General features: G+C 45.3%; 1 protein-coding gene across 1 annotated transcript; it reads right to left on the minus strand.

The window, feature by feature from the left end:
• Positions 1-295: 295 nt before the first annotated feature.
• Positions 296-11161, minus strand: NPL (N-acetylneuraminate pyruvate lyase). The gene is made up of 11 exons (XM_069862603.1): positions 11097-11161; positions 9091-9164; positions 7661-7748; positions 6747-6804; positions 6581-6656; positions 5263-5355; positions 4437-4585; positions 4204-4250; positions 2895-2979; positions 2049-2088; positions 296-908 (listed from the first exon to the last, which is right to left on the minus strand). Exons 1-11 carry the CDS (start codon positions 11159-11161, stop codon positions 757-759), a joined length of 927 nt encoding a protein of 308 aa, XP_069718704.1. The 3' UTR covers positions 296-756.
• Between the last annotated feature and the right edge of the window lie 7739 nt (positions 11162-18900).

The raw sequence follows: 18900 nt of genomic DNA on the forward strand, positions 1-18900 counted from the left end.
GAAGCAGTCATGGCACCAAGCCTGACAATATTCCAGAAGCTTTTGGCCAACACCCTTTGACACACGGTATGAATGTTGGGGTGGCCTGTGACAGGAGAGAAGTTGGACTCGATGATCCTTGTGGGTCCCTTGCAACTCAGGACATTCTACGGTTCTATGATTTTGGTCATAAGGAAAAAGAGGGAGAAATACCTGCTTATGAGACAGCCAGAAGCTTTCTGTTGCAAAAGGTTGTTTGCTTTTTTAATTTTTTATGAAGTGAAGGTGTACAAGGAGATCAGACAAAACGAGGATGTTATGTACACACAGTCAGTGTCCTAATGAATTCATGACAAACAGTAAGATACCAGTCTGAGCAATCAGATGGTGCGATACCAGTGCTTAAAATCACAGTGTCCTGCTGGAAATGCTCATGAAGGGAGAGAACAAAGTATGATCTAGCTGGAGGGAGGGTGGAGACCGATCTTCCCCTTTCCTAGACAAAAGAAGTCAGGACCCTTCAACTGGGGAAAATTCGCTATTTTACTTTCTTATTAAAAGATACCAGCTGGTCCTGGGATGTGCAGATCTCCTGGACAGCAGAGTGAAGCTGCACAAGAAGGTGGCTACACGCGTGCAAGCAAGGCCAGCCCTAGCTGGAAGGGGCTCAGGCACACAGCCAGTTCCCTGAAAGAAATCTCAGCCCATCACATGTGCCAAGTGACAGCGAATCCAAGAAAAGGAGCTGCCAATTCCAGGTCGACATGGAAGCGAACATCAGTCACCATCGGGCCACACAATGCTGTCCAGCTTGGCTTTGGCCTTAACAACGAACTCCTCGGAGGCGTCAACAAGCGGAAGCCGTGGAGGTCCCATGGGAATGCCAGAAACAAAAGTCATCACAGCTTTAGTCTGTGCAACACCAAAACCTGGGTGGACAAAAGTCACCAACAGGTTATTTTGCTTAGAACAGTCTCTGTAGAAGTGTCCAAAACAGCATAGAGTTCCTGCGTAATCCGGCATAAACCAGGCTTAAAGCCCTGCTCAAAAGCAAGAACAGTGTAACTAAGAGATGATCATGCATGCAGACAAGAAAGACACCACAGAAAAAAAATGATAAATTATACCATTATTATTTCCCTATTACAGACCTTAAACAGAGTATTTTCTTAGATGTGCACTTCCCAAACTGCTGAGTCAGTTTGACAGACAGCTGGGCCTGTGTGTGCTCTCTTCCCCTTTCCAGAACGGAGGAGTAAGAGTCCTCCATAGGCAAAACAAGCACAAATAGGGCCGCTTCAAATTGACCTTCACCAGAGCTCAAGCCTCTTTAGGCATCTCTGGGAACTGAGTCTTTGCCTCTTTACCCTCAAGACAAAATCATGATGCATTTCCTCTTACTTCTAACCCAAGTAAGACAAGCACGCACTAAAGCTCAGCTAGATTCATTTGGGCTTGCATGTGTACAACAAAAACACAATGAACAGTTCTCTTCTTTAAGTGAAAACCATGAAATGTCTGATTCAGTTTCCTTCCGCTACTCTGAATTGGGTGGTTTTAATTGCTTTTTCTATCAAAACTTGGTTTTATTTATAAAAGTCAGTCTACTTATGGATGCTTTGGTCCTCTGCAGTCTTTAACAGAGCTACTGTTAAATTATAGCAAGGCAGGAGAGACAAGGATCAGAGCTGTTTTCCTACTGGAGCACCACTGTTCCTGAAAAATGATTCTGTAGAAACGAGCTAGAAATGAGCTTTGGAGACAGAACAAAGCAACCCATGGAAAGAGTGAGGATAAGAAAAAGGTTAAACCACAGAGAGTCACAGCTTTAAGGCTGTGAGATTTCACAGAAGAGGGAAGAGCGTGAGAGCGGAATCTGTCAGGGATGCTTGGTCAGCTCTCTTTGTTGAGCTCCCAGCTGCTACTAACTTGGGAAATGGCACACGCAACATTTTCTCACTGCACAATCTTTCAGGAAGGAAGTTCTGAGGGTACAGCAACATGAGAGCTTGGAGCACCAAGTTTGCACTTTTAAACATAACAAGGGCCACGTGTGGTGTAGGACTCACCTAGTTTGATGACAAAGTCGAGAAACTCCCCAGTCAGAAACTAGAATAGAGACAGATAGTAGTTTGTTCATTCTTTCCGATTTTAAGATGCAAAATCATCTAGAGCTATTAAGATATTTACGTCTTACAGAACTGGTCTACGGGAAATACTAATTGAATTCCATTGGAATAGAGGAGATAAGAAAACCATCACTCCCTCGGTCAGTCACTCTTGTTCACGCTGACCCTCACTGCAAACAGTCTGAGAACACTGGTAAGTCTCCCAATCAGGCTCTAAAGGTTTACAAATCTGAATATCCACTGCCTAGTGAAGAGATTTCCCAGAGCTTATCACCCTTCAGGCATCTTTTTAGACATTCACCCAAAAGCCCCTTCTATTTTAAGGCAAAAGAAGGATGCCTCAGATCTCCCAGTGGGACATCAAACCACTGAGTATAGTTTGTATACCGCTTGCTCAGAGCTGCTCACAAATCTTCACGCAGCACAGCAACAACAGGGCTCAAGGCTGAGCTCATTTTGGGATGGCTTTCTGCCCTATATCAGGGAATATTCTCAGCCAAGGGGCTTGGCCACTGTGGGCTTGTTCAAGGGAAAAGGCCAGGCCATTTCTCACTCTGCACAGATGAGATTAGAGGGCTGAAGGATAAGTAAGGCAGATCTTGGTTAAAAGGTAGTAAAGACTAGTCAAAAAGGGGAGGAGAGATGATTAACAAGCAGGGGGGGTTGGAGCTGATGGAAGTTGGCTTTAATAAAGCTACCTCAGGGTACGGATGACAAAACTACACGGAAAACAGCCCCAGTAAAGCTGGCTGAAAGAAGACTGAAGATATCGTGACGATACTGTACCTGGTACTTCCGAGCTAACGCAAGGTCTGGCTTTGCAAAGGCTTCCAACATCAGATTGGTTTTTTGGCCCAAATAGTTGTAGGTGCTGCCAAAGAAAACCAAACTAGAAATAGAATCAGTAATGCAAAGGGGGAGTTTACAACCACTGAAACAAAAGATGCAGCCACAGGCTTTCACTGTTGACATTACAAGAACACCATTATTATGTTAGAGATTCACAGAATCATAGAATCATAGAATCACCAGGTTGGAAGAGACCCACTGGATCATCGAGTCCAACCATTCCTATCAAACACTAAACCATGTCCCGCAGCACCTCGTCCACCCGTGCCTTAAACACCTCCAGGGAAGGTGACTCAACCACCTCCCTGGGCAGCCTCTGCCAGTGCCCAGTGACCCTTTCTGTGAAAAATTTTTTCCTAATGTCCAGCCTAAACCTCCCCTGGCGGAGCTTGAGGCCATTCCCTCTCGTCCTGTCCCCTGTCACTTGGGAGAAGAGCCCAGCTCCCTCCTCTCTACAACCTCCTTTCAGGTAGTTGCAGAGAGCAATGAGGTCTCCCCTCAGCCTCCTCTTCTCCAGGCTAAACAACCCCAGCTCTCTCAGCCAGGGTTGTTTAGCCACCTATTCATGCCACCTATGCGCGGTTTATAACTGTCAAGCAGCTGAAGTCTGCCAAGCCCTACAGAAGAGTTTAGAATGCAGATTTCTCTTCCTTTCCAAATGGAACTGCTTTTCCAATTTGAAAATAGAAAGAAACAATTAGGCAACACAGCAAGTCAATCACTTAATTTTCCAGTTGCTTGTTCATTTAATGGACCATCTCTCAAGAACACAGATATTACACAGTAATTCAGCTAAATGGCCTGGTACGAGGGGCAGAAGACAAATTGGAAATTAAACTCAGCAGAGCCCTATTCCTCCCAGACTTCTCATGTGAACTAAGGTAAACGACTTTAACCTCTTTGGGTTTTAGTTCCTGACCCACATAATGAAGATAAAAATGATTCCTGATATTAAAAAGTTGCTGTGAGGATAAAGAAATGTTTTTAAACCTTTGGGTCAGCTTACAGACTGCCGCAATAATCACCCAAAGGAACATACTCCAAAATCCCAGCTTATACGCCTGTCACATTGGTAGCGCTGGAGTTAGCTTGCCTGTCTGCTTTGTACCGTACGGCTTTACCCTGCTGTGCAGAAGAGATTTAGAGAGATACTGGGTAGGGAGTGGAAGATAAATACTGGGTAGGGAGTGGAAGACACAAGAACAAGGTGTGTGTGTCGACGGGAAGGAGTCCGAGCCATACTGACCTTCCAACTGCTCCATCTGCCCCTACTGCCAGTGCACTCAACAGTTGCTAGTTTGGGGTGGGGGGAGGAAAAAAAAACATTTTTATTTCATATAAAATAAAAATTAAGCTAAAAAGGATGGTGGGAGAGAGCAGCAAAACTACCTGGCACTGAATGTCCAGGGTTACTTTTTTCCCCAAGGCTAAAGCAAGAGAACGCCATAGAAAAAAAAGTGTTTAAGAGGAGCCTCTTACCTCATCCACGCCATAAAGAAATGCCAGCTGTTCCCTCTCATACTTGTGTATACACTGTGCAAAGTCCAAGAGGTCTCTGTCGCTGAACTTCACACCCTGGAAGGTGGGGATCCGCTTTTTTATTCCATCCAGCAACTCTTCAACATGAACTGTGCAGAACATAGAAAGAAACACACCCTGTTCCGGGAGATTTCCCTGTCTCCTCCCCAAGTGGGAGACCTGCTGTTTTAACAAATCGTTCGCTTTTGGCCTAAGCCTAGTAAGCTATACAGCTCTCAAACAACCAGTAAGACAACTTCAGCATGATTATTTCCCAGAGTTATACAAAAGTCATCTTTACATCCTCTGAAGCATTCCTTCCAACAGATCAGAAGGGAAGAACCCCTGGGTAAGTGAAAGTTTAGTAATGAACTGGCAACAAGCTATTTAAGAATAAATATAATTTCAGACATCCAGAAACAGCACATAACCTGCTGTCTAGAGCAAATAAGCAAAGATCTCTGTTCTATTCGTCTGCTAAATAGTAAGACTTGAGTGGCATTGTGGTCTCACACGTAATTTACTAGCCAACACGACTAGCAGTCAGTATTTACCAAGAGAGATGGTGGTAACTACCCTGCAAAAATCGGCATTCAGCTATGGTTATCCAAGGCAATTACCTATCCTGGTCCACACTGATTGCAGAGCCATGGTCCGTGTCACCTCCTCCATCCCAATTGTACAATATTAATAAGTCATGACTTTGTACCAATGAAGAGGAATCCACTTATTTTCCAGTCTTGGTTGCTGTGAGCCCAGGAAGAGCTGACTGAGCAGTGCTACTTACTTTTCACGCCCGTCAGAGGAGGAATGTGATAGTAATAAAACGGAACCGCAGGGGCTTCAGATGCCACCTTCTGTAAGAAAGCAATCAGCTCATCTGGAAGAAAACAATCAAGAAGGAAACTATCTATAGTGAAAGGCAGTTTGGATTCCCAGCAGCCACGGTCTGTGGAGAGGCCATCTACAGCCTGCATACCATACAGAGCCAAGCTTATAAAAACCTGGAGGCATCATCAAAATGAAACGTAACAAAACTCAGCGGAAGACCTGGGGGAAGGCAAAGATGATATTTATTTTAAACCAAACCCATTTCCGTAACCTGCATTCACTGTTTTAACAGATACACCTCATGCATGCTCTCACAGATGCAAACTACAAGACCTGTGGGCTCACGAGGCCCCAACGGCATCACTTGAGTGCAACACAGAGCACAGGACATCAAGTTCATATTCACCTCCCTGGGGCCCTGCTTGAATGTGGTGATGAACAGATTTTTTGATAACTTTTTGGTACCATTTTAGGAATCGAAAGAGTTATTCTGGTTGAGATTCCTCCAGAGAACCTTGTTCACTGCATCCTTCATAGATCTTAGGCAGTCTTCACATTGGCATAGCAGGAACAGCTGTGTGCTGAGACCTCGCTGCCAACCTGCTACAATCAGTGAAGGTTTTCTGCTGATCTTCCCTCTGTTCCCCTGTGCTTACCAGTTTGATCATCAATGGTTGTGTCCCTGGCTGCCAATACCAGCCATTCTGACAACCCATTCTGGTTCCTTCTGGTGCTTTCGTATGAATATTTCCATTCTTAATTAATTCAGACAACCTCAATCCATGTGGTTCCTTTATATTATGTTCATCGTATTAAAAGCAAAATGCTCAATTTATAAGCACTGAGGTAGCCTTAGGTGCTCAGAACCAAACCAGATCACCTCAGTAACAAGTGGCACACCTAGGTACCAGTAGTTTATCCGCTTGGTCAGTGTCCAGCATGGAACCAACTGCTTCCTAGCACGGCCCAGATCAAGTGTCCTCCATCCTACCCGTTCAGAAGACAGACTAGTTAACTACTCTTTCCACAAGCAGCTCTTCTTTTTACAAAACCCCAAAAGACATCCTTCCCACTCCTCACTGGGAGACTCTGACATCTCCCGTCTTTAAAAAATGCTTCTTTCTAGGTTTTGGTTTTGCATGACGCCAAACATGCAAATACTGTCATCAGAATGCTTTCCAAAGGAAGAAGATGCCATTAATCCTTTATCCATGATGAAGGTTTGAGGGCAATATAAAAGGGCCTCAGCAGGTCTGGCAGTCATATCTACTCACCTTTATTTGTGGGTTTGAACAAGAAGGGGGCTATTACAGCAATGCCACTAGCACCTATAGCTGCTGCGTGTCTCGCCTGTAAAAGAAAGAATGGAAAGCATGTGCAAGCACATCTGCTTTCTACGTATTACACACCTAGAGAAAAGGAAACGTATCAAGTACACACCAGCTCCTGGGACTCTGGCAGACTCAGTGCCCCCACATGAACGATCACGTGGTCCAATCTGCACAAGAAAAAATTCAGAAGGTTTGGGGAGGTTTCAGTGGTGGTAAAATGTAGCAGACTGACAAAGTGAATCGCTTCTGATCAGGGAGCTGCTGCCCAAGGCCTTCACTGGGCTAGATTAGACCTAAAAGGGAGCTGAATAAGTGTTGACCTGAAGAGCAGACACACAGAGAAAGTGCCGACAGTGGCAAGCAGCTGGTGGTGGAAAAAAGAAAACGCATGTGGAAACACGAATCATGAAGACAAATCTTAACATGTTATTATTCTCACCCAAAACACCTCCTCCTCCCGCATCCTCTGCCATAGCAACCGAGGTGGCGGCAGTGGTGAGTGAGACAAGACTGTGACAGGTAGAAGAGATGGAGAATGGAGCTGCAATTGGATACCCAACTGCAGATTCCGGTTGAGTTCCTCCTTCTTCTGCCACTGACTTTATGCCTTTAGGGATGCGCCAAAGCATGTTAGAGCGCAGCCTCCCCCATGCCAAATCCTTTAATATATTAAAAGGTTCAGAAATGCTCACAGGGCATAAATAGGCAGACTGCTCTTTACTTTCACCTCTCTTCTCAATAAGCAAAGGATGTGGCCCTTTTGTCCCTGGAGCCCTTTTTTATCTCCCTACCCCACAGTGTACTGAAGTGAAGGAGTCTTACAAGCTCTCAAAGAACCAGGAATGGACACCAGATAACTGGCAGTGACAAAAACACCGACCTCTATGATAAAGGAGCTGGGGAACAAAGGCCAACAACAAAATACTCCAAAAAAAAACCCATCAACAGATGTGGCTTTGCAATCAGGCACGCCTATACTGTAACGTGAGATCTAGAATCCCCTGTTCACTCCCAGCTACTCACTTGTCTTTTCCTTGGCAGACCCATTCTTCTGCCAACTGCTTCCTCTCCTGGATGTTAAGGGACAGTCCTTCTCCTGTCGTGCCATTCACTGTTTCAACACAACACAACACACTTGCTTAAGGTCTGGCCCACAAGCACTGGGTTACTGAAGAGAAGAATTGACACTTTTCATTCTATTCACCACAAGAAGGATGTTGAGGCTGCCCAGAGAGGTGGTTGAGCCACCTTCCATGGACGTGTTTAAGGGAGGGGTGGACGAGGCGCTGAGGGACATGGTTTAGTGTTTGATAGGAATGGTTGGACTCGATGATCTGGTAGGTCTCTTCCAACCTGGTGATTCTACGATTCTATTACACAGAAATATTTTTACCCCAACTCATTTTAAGACAGAAATTGTCCACAGCAACATCTGCACGGGGATCGCAGTGTTAGTATCACTAAATGCTTGTGTCAGAAACCTGAGTGTTTCAGGATGAGCAGTAGTGGGATGGAGGAAGCAGAATCAGCTGCTGACACTGGGAAGCTTCCCCCAAGCACCTTGTCCTCAGCTGGTGCTACGTCCTTCTGCCTGCACAGTGAGTCAGGCCATGACAAATGCACCAAGGAACACACCACCAGCCAGGCAGAGCAATTGCCTCTCCTCCACCCCAAGGGCAGAGCCCGGCCTGAAAACTGGTGTCTCTGTTGCGAGAGGAACCATATGCCCTACCTGGCCTAAAGCACCCCTGGCAAACAAGGAGATATCAGTATGTTTGATCACAAACAACAGCTTAAATGGGGATAACTGAAGTCACTGCCAAACTTGCCTTTTTTGTCTTGGCACTCTTTCCACATAAGTTTCGAACAAAAACCTTATCACTGACTTCCGCGTACTTAACTAGGCCAGGCTGCTAACAAAGTGGTTTAGAAGATGCCGTTTTCTCTACTAGCCATCCCTATTGCCACCGCAGTGGAGCCTGAGATAGAGGCAGAACAGAGAGGGAAGGGAGTAGCAACCACCTTGGAATCCCCCAGCGCACCACAGGTCTCCAAAAGAAGCCGACGGGGCTTTATCAAGTTCATTGAATTCCCTGGATTCCTGAGCTGAGCTGAGATTTTAGTCATAAGATTGTATCTTGCCCAGGCAAAGCGGAGAATCGTTTAGTTGAGTCTTCTCTGCCAAGACAGCATTAACCACCCATGTCTGGAAATGTCACTGTATGAAGGCAAATGCTTCTTTTATCCCATATGGAAAATGCAAAAGGAGATGCGCTATCACTTACACACTCTCCACTGGTCAATATGAATGTCTAGGATGATCCCACATTCACAGTCCCTCCTAGTACTGCTCTTATCAGGCATTATCACTTATCACTACTGCTCTTATCTTATCTTATCTTAGCGCTGTGATCTGGAGCGTAACACACTTACTGTTGAAAAAAAACACTTACCAAAAACGTTCTTCACATTCTGCTTGTTTATCAGATAATCCACATATTGAGGAATCACCGAGAGGTTAATTTGGCTGAAATGAAAGAAACCACAGCAACCTTAGGAGCCCCAGCAACCATAAGTCTCTATCCACAGATATCTTAAACTTAGACACTAAAAATACAAAAAAAACCCCTACATATTTTTGAAACCTTGCATTTGCACACACACAAATTACCCCAAATACCCTCAGCACGTGTTTAACATTTAAGGTAACGGTTCAGTTCTGAATTCTTTCTTCCAGTTTCTCTTCTTCACAAGTAGTTCACTGTTCTAACCTCTAATTACTGCAGGTTTGTCACAGCAAAGCGCTTTTTGGCAGGAGATATGATAGAAAAAGAGGGTCTCAAACCCTTTTGACTCTTGAGGGGAACAGGAGTCCCCTTGAGAGCAAAAAGATATTTGTGCAAGTGCTGGCAAATAGTTAAACTATACATGTAACTGCTGGACACAGACCGTGAAACAGCATCTGTTGGATGTGACTTTGACCTCTCTCTCACATGAAAGGATGAGGAAAGCAACAGACTTCCCTGACAAACAGGGGAAACCACTTTCTATGTTTATCTTCTCTGCATGACAAACTTATTTTGTATATCAGTGTATAATATTTCACTGCTGTGTTCATTTGTCAAACATACAGACCAGCCCTATAGCCTGGAAGTCGGTTCTGGGACCTTGATTGGGTTCAGACATGACCCAAAATTTCATAGCTGCTTTCACAGAACTTATCTTCTAAGGGCCGGGCACTCCAGGCAGCAGCCCCACATTGATCTCCAAGTACCACATTGCAATAAATTTGAGTAGTAATAAACAATTAAATCAGAAATGTTTCCTTTAAAGCAAGAAATGAAGCAGTGCCTGCAATGCAAATGAGCTCCCTGACTGAGAGGGTAAGATGCCCCTGAGCACCTTGTCTACCCGTCCTTTAAACCCCTCCAGGGATGGTGACTCAACTACCTCCCTGGGCAGCCTCTACCAGTGCCTAATGAACCTTTCCGTGAAAAATTTCCTTCTGATATCCAATCTGACCCTCCCCTGGTGGAGCTTGAGGCCATTCCCTCTCGTCCTGTCCCCTGTCCCTTGGGAGAAGAGCCCAGTTCCCTCCTCTCCACAACCTCCTTTCAGGTAGTTGGAGAGAGCAATAAGGTCTCCCCTCAGCCTCCTCCAAGCTAAACACCCCCAGTTCCCTCAGCCGCTTCTCGTACGACGTGTTCTCCAGCCTCTTCACCAGCTTCATTGCTCTTACTGGTTGGACTAGATGATCCAAGGGGTCTTTTCCAACCTGGGGAGTATGATTCTATGCTTTAAAAAGCAAAGGCTCCCATTCAGAGGGCTGTGCTAGCAAATCTTCACCACCTTCCTCACAAACACATGCAGATCTTGACACGAGCCCCAGAGGAGACGCTCAGGGTCCTTTGCTGACTCCAGAGAACTGTCTTGCAACATCAGAATGCAGCAGGGAGGACATCTGTTTACCATCGCTGTTTTGAAGAAGGCTGAATTTCAACTTTTGATAAGATGTTATTTTCAGAACCGTGCAGTTCTTGCACACAAATGCGTGCACATGTTAGCTACAGGAAAGGAAAATCTAAAAGGCCTTCAGATTGTGACAATTGCTTTCTAGCTCTAAAGAGCTCTTTTCAGCTGGAATTGTGATTTTCCTTAACATATGTGAAAATACCACAATACTCTACATATATAACCTTACTGTGATATAACTGGTATCTACAAAAGCAGCAGAAAGACACAAGACACCGATCCAAACTCTCTAAACCCAGACCTACAGCTCCCGCTGGGGAACGGGAAGATGCAGAGGATCTCACTGCAGTCCTAGTGGGACCAACCCAAGAGTTTCCCCATCCCACCAGAGATCTGATTTTAAAAACAAAACAAATTGGTTCCAAATAAGAAAGAAGGAAAACAGGGGTGTGAAGTAACAGTAATCGGTGCAACTTGAAGGACTCACCCATCAGGAGTCATTGGAGTGATTGTAGCGGCTACAAGACCCTGTAGCTTCTTTCTGGGTGTCATTGAGCTGCTTGGAAAAGAAAGAGATAAAAATAATTACCATCTTTAGCTCAGCGTAGTCCAACCTCTGTTAAAAGCAAACCTGGAGAGGAAAGGTTTGGATAAAGTGGACTTTGCAAGGCTGTTACCTTTGGTTGAAGAGAACTGCCTTTTTGTTGCTTGGAAGAGTGGCTTAGCGCAGGACAGGTCTGGGAGCACCAGCTGCAGGTTTTAGAGACACTTTAAGCTTTACCTCCCTTTTCTCCAGGCAGGCTGTGGTCTAGCACCCACCTGGTAACACTGGCAGCCCAGGAGGGAGACTGGGTTTGCAGAGACCCAGGCTGAAAGCCCCTTCCCAAAGGACGGCAGCCTCCCACTGAGCCCCCAGCCCACCCGTTGAGGCCCCCACTTCCCTCACCCCGGCTGTGGCTGCTCCCAGCTCCACTCCCCAGGCTCCCCGCACGGTGTCTAAACGCTAGGATATGAAAAATCGCTGAGCAGGCAGGAGGCGGGCAGCAGCCAGGCCGATCAGCTGACAGCTCTCTGCTGACAGCATCGCTGCATCGCCCTCTGCTCTCCTCCCAGCTTCCTCTGACGTCCCTGCAAAACAGTTCCCCATAATTGGCACTCTACAAGCCACATGTAAAATCTACGGCTTGTTTGGATTGAGAATCACCACTTGCAGACTTTAGGAAGGATTACAATACCTGCTGGGCTGGCTGGACGGCTGGGGAGACGCCGGACTCTACCCCAGGCTTTGCTGGAGGATGGGAACGCCGTAGCCAAGACGGAGAGCAGCACAGTAGAACATCCACGTTGGAGATTTGGGAACGTCTCATTAACAGCTCTATGGATTTCAGCTCTGTGGATTTCAGTCACTGTTGGAAAAAAAAGGGGAGAATTATCTTTTTGCTGATGGTTGAAAATAATGAGGAAAGGGTGTTTGCAGCAGAAGCTCAGACAAGATCAGCTCCCCTCTGGTTGTCTACCCATGCGCCCCAAAGCTGCACGAGACACAGAAGTTCATCCTTCCGCTGCGATGAACAGCACCACAGCTCCTGAAGCTAAAGAGATGCATCCTCTGCACGTTGTAATAGCAATACAATATGTGGAATATACCCAAGTGGAATATTTTGATTTAAGCTAAAGTACAGTTAAAGTTCATCTAAGCAGTTGTGGGTATGGAAAGTCTGACAGAATGTCCCTCTGAGAGCAGGTTTTCTTTAAACAATGTTTTGCAGACACTGCTCTTTCTTTGAAAATGATAACGTCTTGTGTGAAGTATGATCTGTGCTGAACAGAGGGGTCTGCTGCTGTAATCGCCTCTGTTTGGAGGTTTTGTCTTATCTGAAAAGGCAAGGTCAGACAGAGCTGGAGCCAGCTCCAAATTAGCAAGAGTTTTGCCTGTTAGGAAGTTTCATAACACTAAAATTAGACCTTGGAAAATAATAGAATATGCCTAAGATTTCTGGGAAAATGTATCCACGTGCATGTAAGTGGCAAATCTATTCTGTCCCAGCTCTTGTTTCACTGCATGTGATTGATGGAGATCCCAGGCCTGATAAAGGATGCTTGCTTTCTAAAACTCGAAAACGAGACTTGGAGAGTTTTATTTGCAATTCAGTGCCACTGATTTTGAAAGGCTCGTGGTGATAACTGAGGCAGCAAACCCACACTGCCTTGTCATAAAGGAAACGAGCACCAGAGGGCATGTCAAAAGCTAGCAAAGGCCTGAGAATGGTGATAAAGAGCCTCTCTTACTAAAAGATTGTTTTCCCTAGCCAAATTTGTCAACTTTTGTGTTTTCTCTGTTCACAGAAAACAGAGATGCAACTGGAGATGAAACCTTGAACTACAGCTCAGTAATTCCAGGGTAAACATCAACGTATTATCATTATCATAAAATCCTGTACACCCAAAAAACTCATCATCGTTCCAACTCATCTTACAACTCTGCTTTTCTTTTAAGGGACAAACGTGCATCTTTCCTCCTCAGTGTCTCTAATCTGTACTCAGCATCACATTTAAAAGCGGTGGCATCGAAGAAATGAACCAGCCATTAATCTCTGTGCTTTAGTCCCACTTCGGTAAAGCAGAGGTGGTATTTAGCTCTTCTGTTCCTTGCCACAGTTAGCTACCTGCAAGTTCTGTAGATAGTCCTTATTTCTGATGGATGCCTGCTGTGGTGGGGACCTCCTATTACACAGTGCCTCTAATTCGCAGCTCTTCTACTAATTATCACTACTTGGATAAAAGAAACCTCAACCAATAACATATAAAGGTATAATGTGTGAAAAGTAAGACCACACCATGCACCAAAAATCACAGGATGCACAGAAATTAGAGGTGAAGGGGAGACTTGGGCCCAACTCACACTGTGGAGGATGCAGGACAGCACAAGGACTTAGAATCATAGAATCACCAGGTTGGAAGAGACCCACTGGATCATCGAGTCCAACCATTCCTATCAAACACTAAACCATGTCCCTCAGCGCCTCGTCCACCCATCCCTTAAACACCTCCATGGAAGGTGACTCAACCACCTCCCTGGGCAGCCTCTGCCAGTGCCCAAGGACCCTTTCCATGAAAATTTTTTCCTAATGTCCAGCCTAAACCTCCCCTGGCGGAGCTTGAGGCCATTCCCTCTCGTCCTGTCCCCTGTCACTTGGGAGAAGAGCCCAGCTCCCTCCTCTCTACAACCTCCTGTCGGGTAGTTGGAGAGAGCAATGAGGTCTCCCCTCAGCCTCCTCTTCTCCAGGCTAAACACCCCCAGCTCTCTCAGCCGCTCCTCATAAGGCCTGTTCTCCAGCCCCTTCAACAGCTTCATTGCTCTTCTCTGGACTCGCTCCAGAGCCTCAACATCCTTCTTGTGGTGAGGGGCCAGAACTGACCCCAGGATTCGAGGAGCGGTCTCACCAGTGCCGACTACAGAGGGAGAAGAACCTCCCTGGACCTGCTGGCCACGCCATTTCTGATCCAAGCCAAGATGCCATTGGCCTTCTTGGCCACCTGGGCCCCTGCTGGCTCCTGTTCAGTCGCTGCCAACCAACACCCCCAGGTCCTTCTCCCCCGGGCAGCTTTCCAGCCAGACTTCTCCTAGTCTGGAGCTGCTCAGGGTTGTTGTGCCCCAAGTGCAGGACCCGGCCCTTGGCCTTGTTAAATGTCATACCATTGGACTCAATCAGGAGAGGCTTTGGTTCCACATTTCCTCATTTGCCACACTTGCAGCAGCCTGGGTTTCGTTCTTGTGTGGTGCTGGCAGCACTCCCGACACCAGTGCAATGCCGCGGCTCTGGGACACGCAGCGCGGGGAGCTGAGAGCATCCACGCTGTGTGAGAAAGGGAAATGGACGTCAGGCTACGACAAGTGAGTTGAAAACAATGGCTTGTGGGGAGCTAAAACCACTCCTTGCGTGCAGCCCATGTGGCTCCTGTTTCCTTCTCTGACATGTGGTTTTACCAGATGTGAACCACATGCAGCAGCGCAGAGTCCGGGACCTGCGGCAGAGATCCAGCTGTGCACAGCACCGTCCTCCTCTGTCCCACCAGAACCTCACCTGCTCTGGAAACCAAATCATCTCCAGGCAAATCTGACCACCAGCACCTCCAGACAAGGTAGAGCCCTGCACACATTTCTGGCTGACATTTAACAACCTCAGAAGAAAAAAGGTTATGAAAGGCCATATAGAGTGCGTGTGGATTGACCACCAAAAAGCTTCACTTGGTCTTTGTTGAACACACTCCAACACCTGCAGCCCACAGCTCTCCTCTGGGCTTGGTTTGCTTGCTGGGGGAAATCATTTGGGTTTTCTACACCCATCCACAGAACAGGTGCAATAAAGCATTCTGCCTTCTCTGTGTGCTTTCAGATATTCCATTAGAGTGTGTTTTGTGAGCATCCAGAGCCCGCAGCAAGGAGAACAATCCCTTGTTGTTGTGGGCGCTGGCAGCACATTTTTCATGTAGTCACATAATAATTCTGAGGAGTTTGGGGTTGCAGTATTCCTCCTCCACTCCAAAATATGCTCACTGTGGGCTGTTCACATGCAGAGATGCCGTTCTCTGGGGTTTGCCTTCATCAACAGGTTCTCGCAAAGCACATGTATTTTTCTTTTCTTTGAGGGTCATCTCATTCTTCAGAAATCCCCTTTTCTCTATGCTCTTCCATTCCTGTGGGTAGTTTCTCTTCTTCCAAGCTGAACAATCCTAATTCCCTCAGCCTCTCCTTGTAATACAGATTCTCCAGTCCCACAATCACCTTTGATGGACTCGCTCTAAGAAGTCCATATCTTTCCTTTACTGAGGAACCTAGTACTCCAGATGCATCTCGCCAGCGCTGAGACGAGGGGAAGAATGACCTGCTGACAAGGATGCTGCAGGGTCACGTCGCTGGCTCTTGTTCTGCTTCTTCTGAGGGTGCTCTCTGCTCCATCACTCAGGTCATTAATGGAGAGGTTCAGCAGTACTGGCCCCAGAAGCACAGAGTATTTTGGGAGGTTCCAAAACAGTTCAGTGCTCGATAGTGCAATTTAGAGAAAGTTCAGAAGATTTTATCAATATTTTAAGAGTTTTAGAGTTATGTGTGCTGCTGAAGGCATATGAAATAAGTTTTACAGTACCTTGAAGTAGTTTAGAGCTGCTTAGAAGAATGTTGCAGTTACAGATTGGTCTCCAAGGGGCTTAGAGCTGCTTAGAGCTCTTCAGAGGAATCTTAGAGCCCTGTAGAGCAGTTTAGAGTCGTACAACAGAGACTTAGAGGCATTTTACATGTATTTAGAGGCACATTTGTGCTGCTAATAGCAACGCAGATGGGAGTTTAGATCAGATCAGAGGTGCTCTGAGGTTTTTGGAAGAGGTTTAGAAGAGGTAGAGGAGTTCACAGTTGTTAGGGTGCTATACAGGAGTTTCGGCACACTTTACAGGACTTCAGAGCCGCTTAGAACTGTTTACAGGGGCTTTAGAAGAGTTAGCTTGAGTGTGGTTTTTAGAGGATTTCAGAGAAGTTCTAGTTGTTTCTCTAAACAGGAGTTTCAGAATTGCAGTAAGAAGTTCTGGAGCGGTCGCAAGGAGATTGGGAGGGGTCTGAGACACATTCCAAAGCCTTTTACTGCTGCTTAAATCAGTGTGGAGGAATTTAAGATAGTGTTATTCAGAGGAACTTCAGAGTTGTAGAGTGGAGGTTTTGGAGGAATTTATAGCTTTTCACCGTACTTATAGCTGATTAGAAGAGTTTTAGAGGTGTCTAGAGGCATTTTAGAGCTGTGTAGCGCATTTTAGAGGTATTCTGGAGCTTCTTAAGTAAGTCCATACTGGTTTAGGGGCACCCTAGAGTGTTTTAGAACCAGTTAAATGATTTTAAAAGGTGTAATTGAGGAGGTGTAATTACAGCTCTTTAAGAGCTCATCAGAGGCATTTTGTACCTGTCTGGTGATATTTCAGAGGAGTTCAGAGCACCTCAGTGCATATTCAAGGAGTTTTAGTGCCCTTAAAAGAGTTTAAGAGGCCCAAAGGAAATTTGGGGATCTCAAGATCAATGAAGAGGAGTTCTAGGTAAGATCAGACAAATGTGAAAGCTGCTTAGAGGCTGCTTAGCTCAATTTAGAGGACCCTAGCCCACTTCAAAGGGATACTATAGCTTCTCAGAACTGCTTTGTGTGCTTTTAGTGGTTTTGGAGGAATTTGGAGTTATTTTTCAGATGTTTAGAGCTGGTTACAGGAAATTCAAAGGCATTTTAAAGGTGGTGGTAAATTGTTAGAGATATTTAGAGCCATTTAGTGGCTGTTGAGAGCTGATTAGAAGAGTTTTTGAGTGGTTTAGAGACCACTTCGAGTTGTAAATCACAACTGTTTTGAGGCAATTGCCTCTTGCAGCAATACAGAGCTTTAGATCACATTAAAGGACTTTAAGAGCAATTTAAGAGGTATACAATGGTTTAGAGCTGCCTCGAGGTGGAGGAGTAAAATCTTAGAGTAGTTTAGAGACATTTTGAGACATTTTAGAGGTGCCCCGGCCCATTGCTCCCTGGTTCAGGGCTGCGACATTTTTGTAAGTGAAAACAACAAAAATCAGTTACTGTTTTTCAAAAAAATCTTTCTGAAAAGAAAGATTAATTTAGGATTAGTTCTCCAAACCTAGAATGATTCCAAACCGTGACCTTCAGCAGAGAAATCTCATAAGATGCCAAGTCAAGAGTGCTCTGAGTGGTGTTGGATGTTCCACGCAATCTCTGATGAAGTGAGTGGGGAGTCACTCATGTAGAGAGATCTTAGGTAATGCTGTCATTGAGTCAGATGTTCAAGGTAGAAGGGAGATGCGAGAGTTTCACGTGTCATTTGTAACAAATTAGCTGAAATCAGGCAAAAAGCAGACAGACAAAACCTACATATGAATTTCCAGAAAGCAAATGACTTCTCCAATCCAATGGTAACAAACTGGTGTGCTCTAACATAAAGATTAGAGCATAAGGTCTCTTCTTACAGTTATGGCAGTGATTTCATTTCCACAAAGTGCAAAGAATAACATAGAATCTCCTTAGAACAGTACTACAGTACATTCAACTGCTTCTTTACAAGAAGGTATGTTTATGCTTCTTAATTTTCTTTGCTGGAAGTGAGAATAAGATACAAAATGGAACCTGCTAGCAGGCTTTCTCTTTCTTTAGAACAAGAGGGTAAGAGGCTTCTTTTGGGAGATGAATTTAGGCTACAGACTTGTCAATGATAAGAACACAACTCCAAGTTATCATTAACCATACCGTAACAAAACAATTTTGCAGGTTTCTCCAGTCCTAACACAATTAGGTCAGTGGAAACACTCACCTTTTTCTGCAAAGTGGTCTGCACTTGCCTGTGGGGATAAAGTCAACTTACAACACACTCGCATCAATCTGACAGCAGCTCTTGTCACGTTGCCACAGAGCAGATGTAACCATTTTTGCTTCGCACCACATTGCTTAAGTATTGTGTCTGGGCTTGTTAGAGGCAAGAGTAGATAAAGTCTACAGAGAGAAAAATGGAAATCACGAGGGATCGTATCACAGGCTTGTCCTTATGCTTCTCCAATAGAAGCTGCGAAACTGAAATGCTATTAATTAAGTACAAGTTCATTATGGTGTCCTGCCCAGAAGAACCTGCTGAAAATAGTAAAACTGAGCTACAAACCACATCTTTTTATGTGCCTTAGCCCTCAGCTCTACTCCTTGAGTTTAAGGCAACGGTACAGAAAAAAACACTGCTTTGTCATCTATTCTAGAAAACACCAGCCAAGGCCCAGACACACATACTTCCAAAACATTAAACAGAGGCGTCACAAGCTACACCTTTGAGGCTTAATTAGTGCATTTAAGGCTCCTCTGTGGGCAGCGACTCTTTGCATTAGAGTGCACAAGGAGAACTTGGTATTTAGATAAGCAGTATGAGACTTTACTACTGCCTTGTTTTGCTTTTCCTTGTGCAGTACAACCAGGCAAACCAGCAGTATACATACCCTCTCAAGCTTCCCTGGAATACGTTCTGCAAACCACTGGGACCTCAAAGGTGCTAGAACAGTTCTTCTACGCTATTTTTCTCGTGTAAAGGGCAAGGGATGCAGAGTTAGTGTACACAGATGTTCCCCTATCTGGATACATCAGTGAGACTCTGGGTCAGCTTCCATCATTCCTTTCCCATCTGCTTAATTATATACAGTTTGTGTATGTGTAGAGTTATGGACAAAAGGCGTGTCCTCACGCCTGCTCTACTGTCTCATCCAACTGTTGACATGT

The sequence above is a fragment of the Phaenicophaeus curvirostris genome, chromosome 8 (assembly GCF_032191515.1).
Source record: "Phaenicophaeus curvirostris isolate KB17595 chromosome 8, BPBGC_Pcur_1.0, whole genome shotgun sequence".
In the NCBI taxonomy this organism is placed as follows: Eukaryota; Metazoa; Chordata; class Aves; order Cuculiformes; family Cuculidae; genus Phaenicophaeus; species Phaenicophaeus curvirostris.